This window comes from Vigna unguiculata, chromosome 11 (genome assembly GCF_004118075.2).
Source record: "Vigna unguiculata cultivar IT97K-499-35 chromosome 11, ASM411807v1, whole genome shotgun sequence".
NCBI classification, from domain to species: Eukaryota; Viridiplantae; Streptophyta; class Magnoliopsida; order Fabales; family Fabaceae; genus Vigna; species Vigna unguiculata.
The window spans coordinates 31,261,133-31,284,532 of NC_040289.1; the positions used below are offsets into that span (position 1 = coordinate 31,261,133).

Sequence of the window (23,400 nt, forward strand, 5' to 3'; positions counted from 1 at the left end):
TTGTCTTCAGTTTAAATTGAATTTCAATGTTTACTTAGAATTAACTATTTATTAAAGTAATCTTACATCATAGTGTATTCTATTTACCATAAATTCAAAACATCAATTATATATTAAAAGTATATTAATTATAGGTTTTAGTTATTGTTCTTACTTGAATTTTTTTTAATAGATTCGAAATGATTGGACTTATCACCAATTTGTATTCGAGTTCCCATCGTCCAAAAATGGAGGAATTTGTGAGTATGAAAATAAATAATGAGTATTGAGTTTATATACTTAACGTGTTATCATGTATTCATATGTTTTCGTGAGCATGTCAGTATAACGATATAAGAGCAAGATATAATTAACCGATATAATAATTTATTCAGTTTGTTATAACATAGATTCTGTTTATATTATCATAAATATAATCTGTTTTATATGTTAAAGATGTTAATATTTCAATAACTTGAATCCCATACTTATTGGACCGTTTTTTACCCGACAATAATAATAGATTTTAGGCCGATCTATACAGTTATAATATAATTTAAATATTAAAAGTAATTATTTATTATAATTTAGTTATATCAACGCAAACATTTATCTTATATATTGCGACAAAAATAATTTTCAAAGAAAAATACTAAACTTGTTTTTTTAAAATATTTCTTGAAAAATAAAGCAATATTTATTACATAAGCACTAATACCCTCTCGAATCACAATGAGTTATGTTGTCAACTGAATTATGATATAATTTGTATTGAAGATTTGAATTTGATGTTATTCAATAAGTTTTCTTTTATGAAATTAACAAAATTTATTTCATTCAATATTTTATATATCTAAATGTTTTAGGGGTATTATTTTTTGAGTTAAAATTATAAAATAGTCTATTAATAATATGTGTATGACTAATGATATAATGGTCATGAAAGGTTATTGTGTATATATTTTTTAAAGTTACAAAAAAGACTATAGTCACCATTTATAAAGGATATAATATTATATTTAGAATTAAGATTTTATTTTCTCTTCATCTCGTTATCAGAAAATAAAAATGGCTTCTAAAATCTTCTATATTTAAAAGATCACATACCTCGTTGAGGTATATCATTATATTATATTATATTATATTATATTATATTATATTATATAACCTATTTTAATGTTATCTGTTGAATTTATTATGTAATAGAATATCTATCTCGTTTATTCTAATGTTCCAAATTTATAAATCAAAAGTAAAACATATAATAATATAAACCTTAGTTTGATTTTATAAAAGTAAATCAGATTTAAATTTCACTTTTTTTAATAACATTGGTTTTATAAGTAGTTGATTGTAAATTATATTTGTCCATCGGAAATTTTACTACTAATGAAAATTTGTCACGTTATTATATTCTTAAAAGTTGAAAGCTTGATTGGACATATTATTAAAAGTGAGATTAAATAAAAAAATAAATAAATAACAGGACTATAAAAATAATAAGCTTAACTTTAGTTAAATTTCAATCCTGATTGAACCAGCAAGGACCAATTTAATCACTCATTCAGTTTTAAAAGCAATGAGTAGTATAACGATCAATACACATGGAACGAAGGCGGTGTTTCTGCTACCTTTTACGTAAAGCATGGATATTTTGATACATAGAAAAAACACCAATTTCATACTTCAAAATAATAATATTTTAATTACATTATTTTATTTTTTTACTTTAAAGTTTGAATATATCTTATTATATTATTAAAGTGGTGGTCACGTATTTTTAAGAACATCAAACTATTATTTTTCAGACACAGATTCACAATAGCTTTTAGGTTATCATTCAACACCATACAAGATAGTGTCCTATTGTTCTTTGATCTTTAAGTGAATTTATCTCGAAATAGCGTTGATTTATACAGACTTAGCAATAAGTATGTGTAGAAAAGAAGTAAAAAGGTAAAATGAATAAACTTCTTTTTTAATAAACTTATACAACTATCATTTTACAAGTTAGCCCGTATAATTTTTCCATAAATACGAAATATATTTTAGTTTATAAGTTTAAATTATTTTACTTATTTATTTATAGTGTTCAAAATTTTATCTATATTATATTACAATTTTCTGGACGGAAGAACAATCCCATTAACGATAATTAAATATTCAACGTTGATAGAGGATAGTATACCAAACCATAGAACTTTGAATGCTTTGTAAGTTAAAACATCATAGGGCAAAAAGGAATCTATACAATATACAATTTAAACCATTACAAATAGCAAAAGTTTCAAAATCAAACAAACAAAGAAAAAAAAAATTAACCATAAATTGAAACACTTAAATTGTAACAAGTGGCAACTCCAGTACACAACGAGTGGCTCATCTAATGAATGACACGTCACAATTCTTTCTTTAACATACTAACTTCTATTATTCATTAAACTTCTTCACCGTCCTACAGAAATTGTCATCTATGGTCCACACACGATGATTATTAATGAAATTAATATAACATTAATTCATAATTTTTGGAAAGCCAATTAATATTAGTTTTTAATGAATATTTAAATTTAAACTAATTTAAATTTAGTGAATATACATAGATATTAATTTATTTAAATATAAAAAATTATATATATTTATTGATTACTAATTTATTTATTAATTATTGAGTCTTGATTATTGTATAAGTTAAATATTACATTTTAACTACAATTGAATGACTTAATTACATTACAATTTTTTACATTTTAATTACAATCGAATGAATTAACTACTTTACTTTTTGTATGGTTCTTATTATTATTTTACAAAAAATTAGGCTTTTTAGTATGTATTTAGAAAACTGATTTCCATTTACTATGTTTAAAGCAAAATTAATTTTATTTGAAAGTAAATTATCTGTCATGTTTTCTCTTCATCCAAGACCACTGAACATCTATACGAAGCTAGTAATCCTACCCTTCTCAACACATTCATCAATATATCTTCTCTGTTATTCTCTAATTTCTTTCGCAGTAAAGAAAATTGGTGTAAATCTTTCAATTAGGAATTCTTTGATTCTTTGATGTATCGACTCTCTCTCTAAGACCGTTGGACATAGGGATGTCAAAAATATCTATACCCGTAGGTATCCGCAGATAAAATCTGCAATGGATAGAAAATGGATTTTGAAAATAGATATCCGCTATCCGCGGATACGGATATTTTTGATACCCACATGTTAACAGGACGGGTACTGGTATAATAGTATTCGTACCCGTGGATACCCGTACCCACTAAACTTACATCCCTTGACATTCTTTTCTTCCCTTTCTTTGAAATTGAGCATATACATCAAACCTTTTATAGACAATGACGTTTATGGTATGCTTGTTGCCAAATGATGGAATCAAAATAAGAATACTTAGCACGTGGCAATTGAGGTTTATTATTTGTTTATTTTGTATATTTTTTAGAATTAATTGGAGAAAGTGAATTTGTTGATCAAAACACTGACTAAATAATTTTCATTGTGTTGAATATCATTTCATATTTACTTGTACAATTATTTGGACTTGTATCAACTTGAGTTTATTTAAACTTCATTTAAAATTTATGATAGTGATGTATTTTATTTTATTTTATTTGAATTTGTGATTAAATATTTGTTTTTTAAATAATTTTGCAAATACCCGCGAGTACCCGTGGATACCCGTGAATATGAAAAAAATAGGCGGGTACCCGCATAATGGATACCCGACGAATATAGGTATGGGTATGGGACAGATATTTATCCAACGAGTAGGGTACGAGGGAGCTAGTACTCGTACCCTACCCGCCCGTTAACATCCCTAGTTGCACACATCTACGAAGCTGGCATCCAAAATAAATTTTATAATTTTTTAGTGAATTATTTTAAACCTCTAAACAATTTTTACATATTCATAATCTATTAAAACGTTAGTATTAATAATAATAAAAATAATAAAAATGTAATATAATAGAATAAATAATTAATTAATAGCATTATTAACAAATTTAATAATAAAAACAATAATATGTCAAATTATAATATAAATATCAAATTTAAATAAGCAATCTAAAAAATAATTTTAATAATATAGCTATATCATAAAAAGTGAAATTTGAAATTGTAAAATATTGTGAATGTGACATCCCATTCAACTAAATTAAATTTACTAAATAACGATATCACATAATTATAATATTAAAAGAGCATACACAGAGAATAGTATATAAGAATTCACCGTTTACAGTCATCCATAAATATACTTAATATATTTAAAAGAGAAGTTAGGGCTCAAAACAGATGCCCATAACAAAATATGAAAAAGGAAATCACAAGAAAAAGCTAAGAAAATTGTTCTTCAAAAGGAGCTCTAAACGAGCTAATACCCAATTGGACCAACTAAACAACCTCGTTCCCACCATCACTGTAATCACCAGGGGTTCTCTCATCTGCTCACATCAATAAATTAATGATCATTGCAAAAGCATAAAGCCATACACAAAATAGAACACACAAAACAGAAAGGGTAAGCTAGAATAACAAAATAATTTTGAGCATGATATAGCAAACAAATACTTGAAACAGTTCACAAGCATGCAACAAGGTAGGCACACAATCATGTTATAGCAAACAAACATGACACTATGACTCAATTATCCGGATACATATAATAAGATCGGATTCACTGGACGCTTGCACTTGTGGTGGCCTCTGCTACTCTGCAGAGCCATTGCCAATGGGTTTCACCTACCACACACAAGGTTAGCCTTCAAGCATCTAAGGCCATTATCCTGCCAAAGACTAAGGCCTCTCGCTACTCTCACCACTTGGATCAGTTTGCTCTACGTGAGACTAACTGATCCTTTAGAGTTTTGGGATGTGATCCTTACTTGAATCCTTACCTTAATTATATACACTATACATTACCATGAAATCTCCTCACGAGACTCATGGAATTACGTCTATCTCACACCAAATTCATGTTCCTCATGCCATAACCACCACTTTTATCTCAAACATCCAATTCTCATGTCAAAACACCACTAACCAACAATTTCATGCCTTAATTCATTCCAGGCATACCAATTTCAGTTCTTACACACCAAATAACACATGCATATTCACATATTTCATGCATTTTCAAGATAAACAACCAGCCATAATTTAATTGGTAAAGTAAAGCACAAACATGCATTGTTCTCGCCTAGGCTAGAAACCTTCGCCCAAGTGACAAGGACTGTCTCGCTTAAGCTACACTCTCTCGCCTGAACGAGCGTGTTACAGTGGTACTCTGCGAGCTCTCGCTTGGGCGAGACCTTTTCGTTTGAGCGATATCACTCTTCGCCCAAAACAAAAGTCCCTTGTCTGGGCTAAGATTCAAGCAGAAAACACATGGGTTCCTCACGAGTTCTTGCTTAGGCGAGACACTCTCGCCTGAGCGAGATGATTTTTCGCCCAAAACAAGGGCTCTTCGCCTGAGCGAGATGCTCGAGCAGAACCAGGGCAAGCTTCTACTACTCTTGCCTAGGCAATACGAGCTCACTTGGGCGAGAATATCAGTTATCACCACTGTTCACGCATGCAGGGCAGAAACACAAGCCAAGGTAACACCCAGAAACTCAAACCAGACATTTTCACACAATCATCATCATTATTCAACCATAAAAAACGTGAAACAGACCAAAAGCATGCAAAATAAATTAAAACGTGCAAAAACCTAGCTTCCCTTACCTACTTAGATGCTAGCAAACGCAAACAGGTCCGTAACTAAGGAGCACCATAGCTCTAAGAACTAGGGTAGTGAGTTAAAACGTGGAAACCAGGACAAAACAAGGGTAAGAGGTTAAACCCTAACCAAACTCCAAGAACTAGATTCAACTTACTTGGAGGTGGAATGGACTTAGCTAGCTTGTAGAGGCACGTGAGTGAAACCCTAGCAGGGCTCAAGCCTAACAGAGCTCCTGCTTCAGAAAGTTGAGAGGGAGAGAGCTATTTTTAGAAATGAGACACAAATGAGAAATTATGGTTGGACAAGAGTTTTGGGGTCCTAAATGGACTGATCTTGAACCTTCTAACAAAGCCAGACCCAAAATGCTTTTAGAGCATAAAAAAAGATGGGGCTTACAATGAAAGTGTGGTAAACATTTGAAATTCAAAATAAAAGAAATTGTACAGAAAAACCTTTTTTAATGAAGATTTCAATGTCTACGAAAAATGTCCCATATTTTTAACCATTCAAAAGAATTCATATAACAAATTATCAAATTGGAAAAGTTATAAAAATTTTAAAACACGATAAATTTTATAATAGATTATAATATTTAATAATAATAATAATAATAATAATAATAAAATTTATAGTACAGTGCAAACTAATAAATAAAGAAGTGAATGATGATATAGTTAATAAACAAAAACAATAAAATATATCGACAATAATATTTCATTTAAAAATACAACACATTTATGTTAAATTTAAATAATAATTTAAAAAATGATTTCAAGTAACAATTATAAATTCTTTAAAATAAAAAAATATAAAAATGATGATTTCAGTTTTCTTTTAATTTGAAATAATTGTAAATAAATATATAATTTATTCTTTAAAATAAATAAATAGTGAATCATATGCTCATCAACAAAATTTAAAATCTGAAATATAAACAAAGTTTTAATTTAAAATTCAAATAAAAAATTAAAAAGTATGAAAACAAAATTTTATTTTTCAAAAGTAGAAGCTTTTATAATTAACTTATTTAATATTTTTAAACAACTTTCATATAATTCTAATTTTTTAGAAATTTGTGCACTAAAATTGGGAACAAAATTTAAGAACCGAAAAGTTCAAAAGAGTTTAAATTCCTTAACAATATAATCATATATTATAATACATAATAATAATTAATAATTAAATTATAATAACATAATAATATAAATAATAATAATAATTAAAATATGATATAAAATAATAAAATATAATTGAATAATGACATCAAAAATAAATTAAACAATGAAACATAAGAAATAATATTTTATTTAAAGTTTAGATAAGCTTATGTCAAATTTAAATAATAATTTAAAAAATCATTTTAATAACCTAGAAATAAGTATATTATTAAAAAATAAAAAATGTAAATTTTTAAAATATAATAATAACTAATGATTTCAATTGCAAACTTTTAAAAAAAATTAAGATTCGTATTATCAAATTTCAAATTTGAAATATATAAAAATAAAGTTTGAATTTAAAATTTAAATTTATAAAAAAAACAAAAGTATAGTAACAATGTTCGAGTATGATGTTTAAAATCTTAAAAAATTGTAAAAAAATGAAACATTTTTAACGGACCATTGACCATTTTAATGTATGTAAACAACTTTTATATAATCCTAAAGTTGAAGACTTCACAAAGTTTAATTGTTGTAAACAATAATAATACTAATATAATAACAATAAAATTTAAAATATGATATAAAATAATAAATCATTAATTGAAGAGTGATATTGTGAATAAACCAAAAATAAATTAAATTTTGAAAAACATATTTTATCTAATTTATTCCACCAAATGGTATTTTCAACCAAAAATAATTATTAAACTATTTAATTTATTTAAAGACAAAATAATAACTTAAAATATGAATTTGTACTAAAACATGATGACACTAATAGATGTACTATCTTTCTATTTTTACTGCGTCTACTCTTTAATGCATTAATTATCTTTCAAAATTTTAGACATTTTATTATTTACAATTTTTTTTTTTGTTTTGTCTGACTTTTTGTATTTTTACATAATCTATTATTTACATTCTCTTCACATTGTATATCTTTTGTAGTTTTATATATTTACTTTTCACATCTTTTTATTTTTTAATGTTTGTATTTTTTTAGGGGTGGTAATTAGGGTCTGGCTTGTTGGGTCGGTTCGAAAAAAAAAACGCAGGGTGAACCAAGGTAGTGAGCATGTAGGCCCGTATTGGTCCGGTCTGCATAAGCCCGCAGTCCGCATAATTTTTTTTTCTTAAAAAACTTACACTTATGTATATTAATTATTTTTTTTATGAACTCTTGCATTAACATGTTTCAAATTCTTGTATGTGCTAAAATTTCAAGTATAAATTGTGTATGTCATAGTATGAATATGATGAAAATGTTGAATTATCAATTTATCATCCAATTCCTCAAAGTCTTTACTTAATTTTGTGAACTTTTTAAAATTTCTCATTTTTTAAACATTGAAAGTTCTATCATAAAAATTAAAAAAAAAATTAAAAAAATTAAAAAAAATTAAAAAAATTAAAAAAAATTAAAAAAAACAAGTCAGCCCGCGGGTTTGCGGGTCAAGGGATATGCGGAGCGGACCAGTGTTTGTGGCCCGCATAAAATGTGCGCGGCGGGATGGGCCAGCCCGCATTGTGCGAGCTTTATGCGAGTCGGGCCTAAACAAGTCGGACTGACCCGCATTGCCACCCTTAGTATTTCTACATGGTTTATTTAACCATATTTATATCTTTCATCATTTTTAATATAAGAGAGTTTACTATTTACATTTTGTTTACATTATCTATCTAATATTTTATTTAAAATTGAATTTAAATTCTTCATATTCATTAACTCAATCTCAATATATTATTTAAAATAATTATATATAATTTATTTTATTAAAAATTATATATAAATAACTTCAATATATATATATATATATATATATATATATATATATATTTATCATAAAAATAATCAAAATTTTACTATTAATTTTACAAAATAAAAAATTTATATTAAATTACCATTATATTTTTACAAATTCAAATCTTTTATCAATATAAGGATTGAAACCATCAAAAAAACATATTTTTAAATCTCAAACAAGCAAAATAACTAAAGACTTCGACATGTGGTTAAATATGATGTTGACATTTGAGAATGTGTTATTTTGACTCGTAGATCTATCTCACTAATTCACACAAAAAATTAAAAAAAAAACATTATCTTATACATTATTAATTTATACATTATATGTTATTAATGATTAATTATACTAATAATATTAATTTTAATTAATAATTTAAGAAAAACTTAATAATTATTAAATTTCAATTAATAATATAAAATATGAATTTATCTTGAATTAAAATAGATAATAAATAAGTATAGATAATACACAATAAATAATATACATAATAATTTTATTATAAAAAAACTGAAAATAAAATTTACCTATTAACTACAAATTTATCACTTAATTAATAATTATACTTATAATAATATTTTAAATTGATAATAAATTATTGAATTACAATAATTATGATTTTACATTATTTTGGTTTTTCTCTTAGTGGCTTTCTCTTTACTCTTTGAGTTTGCATCAAATTACTCTCTTTTCTCTTTGTTTTCTCATCAATTTGGAATCCTTTCTCTGGATTTGTCTTTCTTAATTCGTCTTACTTACTTTAATTTCACCAATTTTTCACCCTTTTGGAAATTGATGTTGATTTTGGACTTCACGCATTGCAGGTTTGTCTAATGTTGCAATCACATATGGTAAATACTCATTTTATTGATTCCTTATGCATTCCTCTTTCTCTTTATTCGGGAAATGCTTCATAAAGCTTCTGATCAAGGTTCAAATATTGAATGTTTCAGTATTTGTAAACCTCAATGTTGATTGAATTTGTTATTGTTCTCTTGGCAAAAAAAAAAAAAAATGTACTTTCTTTTTAGATCCATTTTGGGCTTGCAATTAAGCCCTTTTCACCTTTGTAGGTCCTTGACATTTCTACTTCATAGAGTCCCAGATAACTTTGTTGAACTCTTGTCAATGATTGTTTCCAAGATCCTATGATCAATTACTTGAAAAAGATAGTTATTTGCCTTAAGATCCTTTAATTTGCTTTATTTAGTAATCTTCAACTGTTGTTGAGAAGCATTAATGAGTTATGCAACTATTTCATTCTCCACCAAATTCCAATACTTCGTTGATTGAAGGTTCTTCATTAGCATTGATCAATGATTATAATGAGAATCAACTTTGTGAATTGCAAATTGTACAAAATTCTCTTATGCTGTGACACTTCTCTAAGATCCTTTCTTGCTTTCTTCTAAAAAGTTTATAGTCTTTTTTTTTTTTTTTTTGTAATAAAGACCCATTAACATAGTATCAAATGTTAAGAAGTAGAGTGCTGAAAAGAAAAAAAATGTTCTCTTTTTCTTCTATACAATTTTACACATAATAAAATGCAATTTTATAGACTAGACCAAAACAACATAAAACTAACAATGTTGGTAATGATAAATGAATTTGTTCTAAGTTTTATTCGATGCCACAACACATCTTAGATATGAGTGCCCATGACATTAATAGCATATGTTGTAAATTTCATGCCTTTAAAACTTATATATTACAAATAATATATTTTTTCGAAACACTTAATCTGGAAATATATTTTTTCATATTTTCTTGATTGAATATTCTGGAAGGCATTTTTCGAATCCAAAAATACATTTACGAATATCCAATTCAGAAAATATAAAAAATAAAGAAGTGTAGGAATTTTTATTATAATTTTAATAAGGAATAGTTTGAGAATTGCTTTTTTTTTTTTGTGCGTGCAGAAAGAAAAAATGTGGTGCATAAAGAAAGATCCTAAGCATTTAACTCAAGATTAGAGTCATTTTGAAGTATGATGATTACTTCTAGGTTGAACCACCTATTTTTACACAATCAGAAAGTGATCTTTGATGTTTCTTTTGATGCTGGTGGTTGAAAAAAAGTTAAATGCCTTTATAAATTATGTTACCATTTTGTCTATTTATGTTTTTTGTGTTTGATATAACTTGTGCTAATTCGTCTGGGGAAATCAACAAATTTGAAAAAATGAATGTTATTCTCTTTGAAATATATTGTTTATAAGAATTATAATTTTTTATTTGTAAAAATATATATAGTTTAAAAATGACCTAATAAATGAGTAATGCTTCTAAACATGATGATATTATAAAGAAGTTAGGTTAGCACAATATTTTTTTAATTCAGAAAGTGAAGCACGAATTCTATATGAATTTTATTAAATAAAATAAAATATTTATTAAAATTATCCTATATTTAAATAAATATTATTACAATTATTCTATATTTTAAAGTGATACGTTATTTAAATTATTAAATGAGCATAAAAGTAATATTAATAGTAACTTTAAGTATGATCATAAAACCCAATAAGTCGTAGTTGTAGATAAAAATAAAAACAATCCGAGTCTACTAACCACGGACCAAAAGAACACACTATTATAACATTAACGTGTTAAACAAATTCTTATAAATGTTTTCTTGAATTTAATTAGCATGTAATTTATTATTTTACAATGTTTTATATTTTAAGGTTTATTAAAAATATATTAACATTTTTTAATTTTAAAAATATATTTACGTTAAAGACAGAATTAAAAAATTTAAAAATTATTAGAAGTAATTAATAATTTAAAAAATTACTTTCATTTAAAAATATAAAATAATTGTAAAATTTCCTCTCTCTCTCTATCTATCTATCTATATATATATATATATATATATATATATATATATATATATATATATATATATATATATATATTCTCTTCATGTGGGCTTACTCTTTATTAGTCCTATACGGTACAATTGTAATGTCAAAAGAATGGGCCGAGTGGGCCAACCCTTAAAGCTGACATCATTAATTGACTTTGTAATATTAGAGGTCTGCTTCCCAATGGAGCTATGCTTAGCAATTGGCTTCGTCAATTTTTTTTATAGTTTAAATATATAAAATTATTGTATAAAATTAAAGGTTAAATATGTTTTTCCCCTAATTTAAGTGAAAATTAGAATTAATCTTTTGAAATTTTAGACCAATTTAGTTTTCCAACTTAAAAAATGTGTGGATTTAGTCATTTTAACTAAATTTTGTTAATATTATTTGATGTTTCAAACATATAATAACATTTGAGTTGTTTACATGACTTGACACGTTTTGTTTTAATGTTAATCGAGAAACTTGTTTGAAACTTCAAATAAACTTAAAAAATTCGGTTGAAATGACTAAATCTACGCATTTTTAAAGATGAAAGACTAAATTGTTTCAAAGTTTCAAAGATAGACTGATTATAATTTTGACCCATAAAAACTTATTTCACCAGAAAACTAAAACCTAATGCACCATTTCAATTTGTGTTGAAATAAAATTCTTCTGCCAAACAAAATTTCAGATTTTCCTCTTTCAACGCTTTGGGCTTTTCTCGTGATGGATTCTAAATATTAGTCCGGAAGTGGGCTTTTATAAGCTCACTATCATACTGTGCGGCTACAATAACCTTTTAAATCGCATGAATAGATAATTTTATTACAATGTAACAAAACGAAGAAGTAATATTAATATCTCGTATTTTAAACAGAAGGTGATTAGTATGAGTATTACTGAGTTTAGTATTTTAAGTAAAATTTGAATACAATGAAAGTTAGTTATTGAGAAAATTGATGATGAATAAGAAAATATCTTAGATATTAATATATAATAAATGTGTCATTGTTGGAAAAAGGGAAAAAAGTGTGATTAGGTTTCGCAGAGAGTTGTATTCCTTTTTGACGACGCAGTGCATGATTGCAAAATAGAATTGTTTGATGAAAAGAAAAGTGAATAATTGAAATGTGTTTTTAGTTTTTGGTGAGTTGATAGGAAAAGGCCCACAATATTAGAAACACAAAGCATGCAATGATGCTGCTCTCTGCATGGGGGCTGTGGCGTGCTCCATCCACTCTTCAAATTAATCATCACGTGCCTCCTCTCCACCTTTCGCTTCCCCTTTCCTTCTTCATGCACCAATTTTGCATGCAAATTTCAATACCTCATATTTTATTAGACAATAATATTATGATTCAATTTTTATTAACATACTTTATTTTTTGACATAACTTTGAAAAATGGGTTAAATATATTTTTTATCACTCAAGTTTCAGTGAATTTGGAATTAGTCCATCTTCGAAACTTTATACTAATTTAGTAATTCTTACCAAATTTTGTTAAGTTTATTTAAAATTTTAAACGTATTTTATGATAATATTTGAGTTAACATTGAAGCGAAAATGTGTCAAACGATGTAAACAATTCAAATACTATCATGAAATGCGTTTGAAAAGTTAGATAAACTTAACAAAATTGAGTTAAAAGAACTAAATTCACGTACTTTTAAAGATAAAAGGACTAAATTGGTCAAAAGTTTTGAAGAGAGACTAATTTCAAATTTTACTGAAACTTGAGGGATCAAAAATATATAACCCTGAAAGAATTAATAACTCACACTAAACTACGTCAGAAAATAAATGATGAGAATCAAACAATGGAAGTCAAAATATAATTTTCCTATTTTATTATTATTACTACACAATTTTACTTTAGTAATTTATAAATAATATATTCCTATGGTCGATAAAAGTCTTCTTCATATACTAATTTCATTACATCTGATAATCAGATTAAGTGTTTAAAGATTTTATTTAGTTTTCTTATTTTTATTTGATATAAAACTTAGATTCATTCTTAAATTTTTTACACAAATAAAAAAAAATGGAAAATGGTGTTTCCTACCAACAAAAGAGAGAGGTTAGAGGTTAGTGAAAATTTGACATGATGTGGTAAAGGAAGAGAGACTAAAAAAAGCAATGAGAGAAGGAAGAATTCACATGGCACAATATGAAAATTGAAGAGAAATTAATGCATTAGTGTGTCTTATTTTAGTGAATTTCTATATTAGTTTGACCTTTGAAATAGTGAAAAAAGTGGACAATATAACGGTTGTAAGAGATTATATATTATGAATTTTCTATTTCGATGATTCATCATTTAATTGTTGTGAAAGATGATGACCTTTTTATATTGATTAACCTCTGTACAAATGAGTATTCAACATTTATCTTTCATATCACTAAAATGTTTAACCACCGTAAACTTTATATATTGCATTTTTTTTTACAACCAATATAATATATAAGTTCGCATTGGTTTCTATTAGAGAAAAGTTGGCAATGTAAAAATTTATTTTCATATCAATAAATTCAACTTATTTTGTAAAATTGCTTTTAAATATATATTAGTTGAATTTTACAGTAGTCTAATTCAATTACGTTAATGGTAATCACTAATTTAACTTAATAATATAAATGAAAAAATTGAATTAATTTAGATTATTGACTCATACTCTAAAAGTACTATCTCGATTTTAGTTCTTATATATATATATATATATATATATATATATATATATATATATATATATATATATATATATATATATATATATATATATATATATATATATATATATATATATATATAGACGGCAACAATAAAATCTACTCATAATTTACAATATTTTTATTTTTTAATTTTATAATTCTATTTATGTGTCACGTAATTCTATTGTTTTTTTTTATGTTGTGCTGCTATATAATTCTTACTTTTGATATTATTTATTATTTCCCTTTTTACTACGATTTTTGTTTTCTATTTATTTATTTGGTTAGGTGATTTGTTGACAATCAAATCCAAACCGATTTTTTAATTCAGCTTTGCCACCATTTCAAATTCAACAAAATCTAAACTAAACCCATTAAAATTAATTATTCTAAATATTGTTTAAGCACAATCTAAGGATCACCCTAGTGATAAGAAGCAAAGTTAAAGTTTAATATAAGATACATCCCCAAATTAAGTTTTACAAAAAAAATGTTGACTTTCTCTTGAACCCAGACATGAAGAAGAGAGAATCTATGATTTTCTGATAACATCCAACAAGAAAAGCAAAAGTTGTGTTGGTATAAAACTGTGCATATAATAATGCAGAGAAAGTTGTACTATATTGAGAGATACAGCAGGTTTGAAGCAACTCCAAAATAAATGGAACGTTCTTCAAAGGCATTTCGAAGTCATCAAACAACACATGAAAAGCCATTGAGGCCTCTTCAAATGCCCCCAAAAGCCCTTAGTCAACCAACTCAATTAACACTTTAATACAAACTATCCCCCCAAAACTACCCACGTGCCAATTATTTCTTATTAATATTTAAGAATATAAGTATCTATCTAAGTTTCAAATTAGATAAAAATAAAAAGTGGAGATTAATTCATAAGAAAAAATACTTATAAATTTATTATTATAAAGTTTTGTGTCAGAAGTTAAAATCGGTGTTCACAAGTAAAATTTTGATGTTAAAAAATAGATTTTAAGTCTAATCGTTAGGATAAATTTTAACGTGTTTTTAATATGGCGTTAATAAATTGATTTTAAACGTAATTCAACCTCACAAAATCGATTTATATTCATTTATATATAATGAATTGATTTTATTTTGGGTTAAATATGTTTTTGATTCCTTAATTTTCAGTGAATTTTAGAATTAATCAATTTTAAAAATTTTGAACTAATTTAGTCATTCATCTTTCAAAATACGTGGATTTAGTTTTTTTAATAAAATTTTGTTAGGTTTATTTGATGTTTCGTACACATTTCAGAAGATTGTATTTGAGTTGTTTATACTGTTTGACATATTTTTGCTTGCTTTAATGTTAAGTCAAATACTATTATGAAATACACTTGAAATATCAAATAAACTTAACAAAATTTGATTAAAAGAACTAAATTCACGTATTTCGAAAGATGAAAGACTAAATTGATCCAAAATTTTGAAATAAACTAATTTCAAAATTTACTAAAAATTAAGGGTCAAAAACATATTTAACCCTTTTATTTTCCATCGATGTTAAACTTCCACGTTAAAAAAAAAGAAAAAAAAAATCTACAGGAAAAGAAAAATTATGTTTATAGACATTATAGGGTTAAAGTGACTTATGTGTATCATAGTAATGATCGAAATGATGGATATAGATATCAAAGTAGGAATCATGAGACTGTCTTTAACACTAGGGACTAAGTAAAGAATGTAATGATTTTTTTTTCTTTATAACTTCATCGATTAATAATGAAACTCGTAGTTCTACGGATTAATTGGATGCTTTAGTGTAAAGAATTTAAAATAAGTTAAAATATGAAAAGTGATAGCGTGTACTTGGACCTGTACTCTGATAAAATATAAAGCACGCTCGAACATTTCTCCACAACCAAAACATGATCCTCAGACAACCAGAACAAACCAAGAAATTCAATCTCCATATACTTTATGAGACATCATTACTCACTCAAGAATGTTTTTTTCCTGCTACACTGCTCTCGTTTTGTTACATCATAGTTCCCGATCCTTGATTTTGTCTGAGAAAAGAAATTCTCTATGTATCTCCCATGTTTAACGAGAATCATAATTTGGTCAAGAAGATTAGTTTCTAATTCAACCAATTAGTGTTTTCCACATCAAACCAACGGAGGAAACAGGGTCAGAAATGAAATCACTTTTTTCTTTCTTCCCCAAAGACACCAAGAACTCAACTTCTCATTTCCCAATCACAAGTTGAAGACTTTCTATTGTGATGGCAGATACGTTTCTTCGATGTGTCCCTCTTGTTCGGTCGTTCTAGTGTTTTACATCTGCGAATAAAAAACTTTGTCTGTCATGTTTTTTTCTTTGTATTTTATATGGTTGTCCACATTCAGTCCCACCAAAGTCGTAGTGCAATATGATAAAAAAAATCTTGATTTGAAAACAGTGTTTAGTTTGTGCCTTTCTTTTGGTTCAACAATTGCTAGAGACAAGATCATAGTTTTCCTTTCCAGGATTCAACGTGGGACTTAATACACAGAGACCAATGAGGGATCCGGAAGAACAACCGTGGACCTAGACACAACAATAGTCTTTTTTAATTTCAATTATATATGTTTTAATTTCAATAGTCTTTTGTACTATTTTCTTTCTCCCATTAGTTAGTCTTTTTTTTTTTAAAGCAATTTGAATTAAGTTAGTTGTTCACTTCAGATTTCAACTTCAACTTCAGATTAACATGGTCCCATTTAAATTAGATGTAACTTTAATTTGGTTCTAAAGTATTATTTGATCATGATCTAGGATTGGGTCAGGGATGATTACTGTGTAGGACCTTTATTGTGTATGTAACAAACACAATTCTTCTATATGTGTGAAAAATAAAAACACAATTTTTTAATCACTAAACAAGTGTTTCGATCAGAGAGCAAGTGCTACCTCCATTTGGATCAACAGATTTGTTATGATTTGGGGATAGAATTACAAGTGCACACCTTGAACGTTCAAATTCTCTGCATATATTAATACTATTAGTACGTTTTTTATAATTCAATATGTAATTAAATTTATTTGCAATAAATCACATTTTGTTTTAAATTAGTTACATTTATTAAAATTTTATTTTATTTAAATAGATTTTATTTTTTTAGCCATTTTAATTATAAGGGTAAAAGTGTAATTTTCTATTTCAATTTATATATTAAACATTTTATTTTATTTATCACTTCATTCACAAACTTTCACACATCTTTTCTTCAAATCCCTTAATATCTATAACTATATATAAAGGGGATTCCCTCTTTTGTGTCCACATTTCATAATTCCAATTTTACCCTTTACAATTTAATTATTTATTATTTATAAAACTATTTATTTATCTCCTTTTTCTTTTTTCTCATACTATCCATCAACAATTATTTTTTTCATATTTTCTCCATACATTTCACTTTAATTTTTATAAATATACTTTTATTTTGTTCATTAACTTAATAGCATTACAATATCATCAATTATAAATATAATTCGAAAAATGCGTACATGCAGGCGCGATAGCGCCTGTGTTTACACTAGTATCTCTTAAAACAAATAACACTACAATTATCTCTCAATCCCTTCAAATCCATTCAATTTGTCTCCTTCAAATCATTTTTCCAATTCAAAAACAACACAAATGTCATGCATAAACTTTTACAATACCTCTATTTATGAGTCTAATTTTTTATTAATTTCTTTTTCATTAAAAATACATTATATTAATATTTTAATTTTTTAATATATTTTAAAACTTTAAAATCAGTATTTTGAAAACACATAAAAAAATAACACAGTAGAAAATTCAAATTCTCTTATTTACCCTTAATTTGATCAAGTTGAACCATGACATGGATCAGAGAGATTTTGAAGAAAGTGATGATCAGCATCTAGTACCTTAATTTATCAGAGGAAATAATGGTTCATTAGGGACATTGAATTCGGGCATGCGGATTGCCGTAGCCAAGAACCATAGGATTGGGATCAATATTCATTAAAGCATTTCATTGTCAGCTGCTACTTTTTGATGCTCAATCCCACAGATCCACCGAAAAAATGCACCATAATTTACTCAAAATCACTCATGAATGGGGAAACGTATTTATTAGTAGTAGCATTCTGGTTGCATTTTCGGTTCGAAATTTGGACTTACTGCTATTAAATATTAATATTAATATCAATTTGTTCCCTTCTTATTCAGGAGTGTGCCATTAAGCATTAAGGTCAAGATCAAGAAAATAAAAAAACTGATCGTGGTTTCACTGAATCATCGTCCTCATCACCCACCGTCTTAACTCTCACACCTTTCTCTACATTTAAAAGCAGAAAAAGAATGCACAATTCAACCCTTGTATGTCAAACCAAACTTTCCCATTAAAATTGACTTGTGCTTCAACCAATCTGCTTCTGCCACAGCACCATCATCTCATGCAACCCTGAACACAGTGGACCAAAAACCTCCCATTTTCCCAAAATTAATATATACCAAAAGAGAGACAATAGGGTGAAGAGAGAGGCGCAGAAGGCAACAACACCAATAAAGAGAGAGCAACAACTAGCAAAGCTCATAGCTAGAAAAAGAAAAGTGGCAAAGCTGTTGTAGAACTGAAGCAACTCCATGCCATGGTATTCATTTGAAGAAAGCTGAGAGAACCCAGACCCATTTCTCTGCAGCTTTACCTTTATCACTTTGCCTCCTTCAACATGCTTTTCCTTGCCTTTTAAGCCCCCTCTCACTACTACCTTCTTCCACCACCATGGAGTTTGACCTTGAAAACCCTTTGGAAAATCTTCACTCCGATGCTGTCTCTTTTCTCTTCCTCGTTGAATCTGACCACACCCCTTCACAGAATCATTCTCACACTCTCAAACCTGGAGATCTTGACATCTCTGTCAGAAGAGAACTTGTTTCCTTAATCGCAAAGGTGAGTGCCTAAACTTTGATAGTTGTCTGAGAAAGAAAAAAAAAAAGAACGGTTTTTTATGAACATAATGTGCATTGGTTGGTCTTGTTCAGTTGTCCTGCACTTTGGATCCGGCTTTGTCTTATCTTGCTACCAACTATCTGGATCGGTTCCTAGCCAGCCAAGGGATTTCGGTAAAGAATCCAGATGTTCTTCATTGTTCTTCAATTCTACTGATTCATATTCTTATCTGTGAATATTTATAGTTAATAGAACATATGATAGTACCTATCTATTGGATTCTTCTAAGATGTGACTTTATGAAACAGGAACCTAAGTCATGGGTCCTCAGGCTCATTGCTGTCTCTTGCATTTCTCTAGCTGTCAAGATGATGAAAACTGAATGCTTCGATGTTCAGGTAAAATCGCCATCATGCATTCTAACTAGTTTGGTTCTGGTAACATAAGAGGGTTCTATAAGAAAAGATTGGTAATTTTGTACGTGTATTCACTGAACGTGGTTTATTTATTAGGATCTTTTGAATCAAAGTGATGGGGGCATGATCTTTGAGACACAAACAGTGCGAAGAATGGAAGCACTTATCTTGGGAGCATTACAATGGAGAATGCGGTCGATCACTCCATTCTCTTTCATCCCTTTCTTCATTGCCTTGATGGGGATCAAAGGCTCACCAACGGGGACGGTTCTGAAAAACCGTGCTTCTGAAATCATATTCATGTCACAAAGAGGTACTCATAAATTCATAAAATATGATATAGTTAATGATTTTGTTCATTTGAACTTTCCAAAAACACTGCATTAACAGTTGTAAATGTTATTTGTCATACTTTCACACTCTCTTTTCTTTCATCTTTCTACATTCTATATATAATATCAATGAGCTTTTGAGTGGTGAAGAAGTCATTTTGCATGATATGTGGTATGATTAATACTTGATAATACTTAATACCCACTTCTAATTTAATAATTGTTATCTTGTTTCTGTGCAGAGATAAGGCTTTGGGAGTTCAAGCCATCTATGATTGCTGCATCTGCTCTTTTGTGTGCTTCTCATGAGTTGTTTCCTTTTCAATATCCGTCCTTCTTAAAAGCAATAACCGAGTCTACATATGTAAATAAAGTACACATAACACATTCCTCCTTTATTATTATTATTATGAATTGTTTTGGAGGGGAAGAGAGGGAAAGTGGGAAGGTATATTTTGAATGTTGAACGAAATTAATAGAGGGTACGAAAAATTTACTGCAGGAAAGCGTGGAGCAGTGCTACAAAGTGATACAAGACATAGCCATAGAGGAGGAGTACGAGTCTGCGTTGAATGGGGTTTCAAGGTCAGACACACCGATTAATGTGTTGGACCATCATTTTCTGAGTTCAGAAAGTGAAAAAACCAACGGAATCACCGTTGCTGATTCTCCTCTGAGACAAGAGAGGGACCTCAAAAGAAGGAAAATCACTCCATGCGGGAACAATCCAACGATCCACAACTCTTGAATTAACTAAACCGTGCTCAAGAACTAGCAAAGAGAGAGTAAAGTAAAGAAGAAGAAAAAAAAAAAAAACGTTTTTGATTTACCCCAATGGTCCATCCGAAAGTGACCATGTCATTAGTCATAATGTCATATCATCTCGGTGTAGTTAACCAAAAAAAATTGAAAATTTTGAAGCCATAAAGTGATGGGACGACATTGAGAAGGGACATAAAATCTGGATCACGATCTTGGTACGTACAATAGGAGTCTCTTTGGGTGAGAAAAGGAAAAAGAGCACACCAAGATAGATAAGTGGCTAGAATTTTTGTTTTTCTTAAACACGAAACAAAAAGACAAAACATGGCTTTGAATTGTAGTGTTGAATTTTTGTGTGTCTGTTATGTTTTGTGGTTTAAGTGGGGTTGTGTCGCCTAGCTTCTGGCATGGAATTAATAATTGTAACACTGTAAACAGTGAAGGAACAGCTTTATTGGAAAATAAAATTTAGTAGCAGTAGTTTTGGATGTAAGAAATTATTTATTCTTTGTTTATATGTTTAAGTTTGTTGTTTGCGACGGGATGATGATAGGGTCAGCGCAAAGCAATGGATGTACTTTTGATAACTGTAGAAGGAAATGCGTCTTTTGTCTCTGGGATTCGCTGTGAACATGTTGGAGCAAAAACGGTTAACCATTAATTAATTGGACAGCTAAGAATGCTGTTTTCTCCGGTCTCTATGTGGGGGTCTTTGTCCTTTCCTCTTTGTTTTCATCTTTGCTTCTTTCGTATTGTCTTTGTTTAAGTTCTTCTTCTTTCTTTATTCACTACTTACTGTTTCATTTTTTACTTCCTTTTTCTGTTCTTTCTTTTTGGCTCTTCCTCTTTACTTCACTACTTACTGCTTCGCTTTTACCTCTTTCGTGTTCTTTCCTTTTGGCTCTTGCCCTTTAATTCACTGCTTGGTGCACGTTTGCCAGAGTTTGAATACCAAGAATTAGGTCTAGAGGTGCAAAGTCACACCTTATATTTCTTTTCTTTTTTTATCTGGACAAAAAATGGATGCAAAGAAGAAAGCCAGTAAGTAGTTAGTGAGGAAAAAGGACATTGAATTGAAAGAAACCTACTAAGTATTTCATTTCTTTTACAGGGGTAAATTGGTTTTGGAATTACTTTTAAAAAGATTTTTCTTTCTTTAATATTTTAAAAACAATTTTAATTTGAAAAAATGAATGGAATTAAATTTATAAATTAAGAATGATACAAGATTGGATAACAACACAATATAAGAAGATAAAACGAGAGAAAGATAGCACAAAAAGATTTATATCAGTTTAAATCCAATGATCTTACATTCGGTCTTACTTTTCCGATCTTATAATAATTATTTCACTATTAACAAGTTTGTGCAAAATATTCTATAATCATACACTTAAAACAACAATAATGAACTCTTGAACACTTTCAAGAAGATATCAACCACAAGAGAATATCAACCTTATCTAGTCTTGATCTCACAAGAGAATTTTGTGACTTATCAACTCTTGGACAAATGACTCAAACTTTGTAGATCCTAACAATCCACAAGAAATTAAAGGCTGAATTTTGCTAGCTGAGCATAACCTAGCCAAAGATGCCATTGGTGAATGGACGATGTAATGGTAGCCACAAACACATATTTGGAAGGAAGACAAAGAGACTGAAGCTCAAATAATTGTCCCACCTTGCGACTTGTCCCAAGAATCTGTTTTGTTCGTGGATCCTGTACCTAAACACCAAACGAAGAGAAAATAACATTTAGTCCTTTTTCACACAACTGGCCAACATAGATAAGATTAAGTGTTAAGTTTGGAATATAGTAGGTGTTAAGAAGACTAAGGTCGGAGGTTGACATATGAATAGTGTGAGTAATATGCATTTGAGTGTCATCTTTTGTGTGATTGATGGTAGGGAAGAAATAGGTGTGAATTGACCAATGTGGTATTTTTGTCTTTCTTTTCAATTTATTTTTTAATTTTTTGTTCACGTGTTACCTCAGCATTGATCTAAATTGGGACCTAATTGAACTCTCATTAGGAGTTGAACTCACAACCTTGTCTCTAATACCATTTGTTGGGTTGAACACTTCACTAGGCCAAAAGCTATAACCATTAGTTAGGGCACAACTCTTTTTACTTAAGAGCGTAACAGTCCAAACACCAAGATTCTATTACCTCTCCTCCAGGACAATTGATACCACCTGCAACAGATTAAATTAGATTTGCAATGTTGAAAATTAAAAAATTTAGGCGATTTAACTATATATATATATATATATATATAGAGAGAGAGAGAGAGAGAGAGAGAGAGAGAGAGAGACTTACCCTCATATATATCATTGCTTGAACTTGATTGACAAGGCAAGTTATAGGATCAATTAGGATCATCAATAACATCTCACAATAAAGATCCTCTAAGTGATGATCGAATATTGGATTATGAGATCATAAGCCTAACTTTATCATGATATTGATATGTTTATTCAAGTTTGGAGTAATATTCATTTAATACAAGAAAACTTAAAAACTCTAAATCTAAATGTTCCTGGACATTTTGTAAGGGTTCACAAAAGAATTAATGGGATTGAACTAACATTTGATGAATTACAAGAGTCCTTTAAATAAATATGACTTATTTTTTATGAGAATTTAAACATGAGTATAAATATCATTTTGAGTAAAAATAAATCTCACATTAAGT

At 28.1% G+C, this 23,400-nt stretch overlaps 1 protein-coding gene across 2 annotated transcripts; it reads left to right on the forward strand.

Annotated features, from left to right (window-relative positions):
- Positions 1-18,535: 18,535 nt before the first annotated feature.
- On the forward strand, positions 18,536-21,193 carry LOC114169072 (putative cyclin-D6-1). Of its 2 annotated transcripts, none has more exons than XM_028054091.1 (6): positions 18,536-19,190; positions 19,283-19,363; positions 19,499-19,588; positions 19,703-19,919; positions 20,181-20,302; positions 20,441-21,193. In XM_028054091.1, exons 1-6 carry the CDS (start codon positions 19,023-19,025, stop codon positions 20,684-20,686), a joined length of 924 nt encoding a protein of 307 aa, XP_027909892.1. In that variant the 5' UTR covers positions 18,536-19,022; the 3' UTR covers positions 20,687-21,193. The 2 variants fall into 2 exon arrangements, with proteins under 2 accessions (XP_027909892.1, XP_027909891.1); XM_028054090.1 differs by having other exon boundaries at positions 18,566-19,190; positions 20,181-20,311.
- Positions 21,194-23,400: the final 2,207 nt, after the last annotated feature.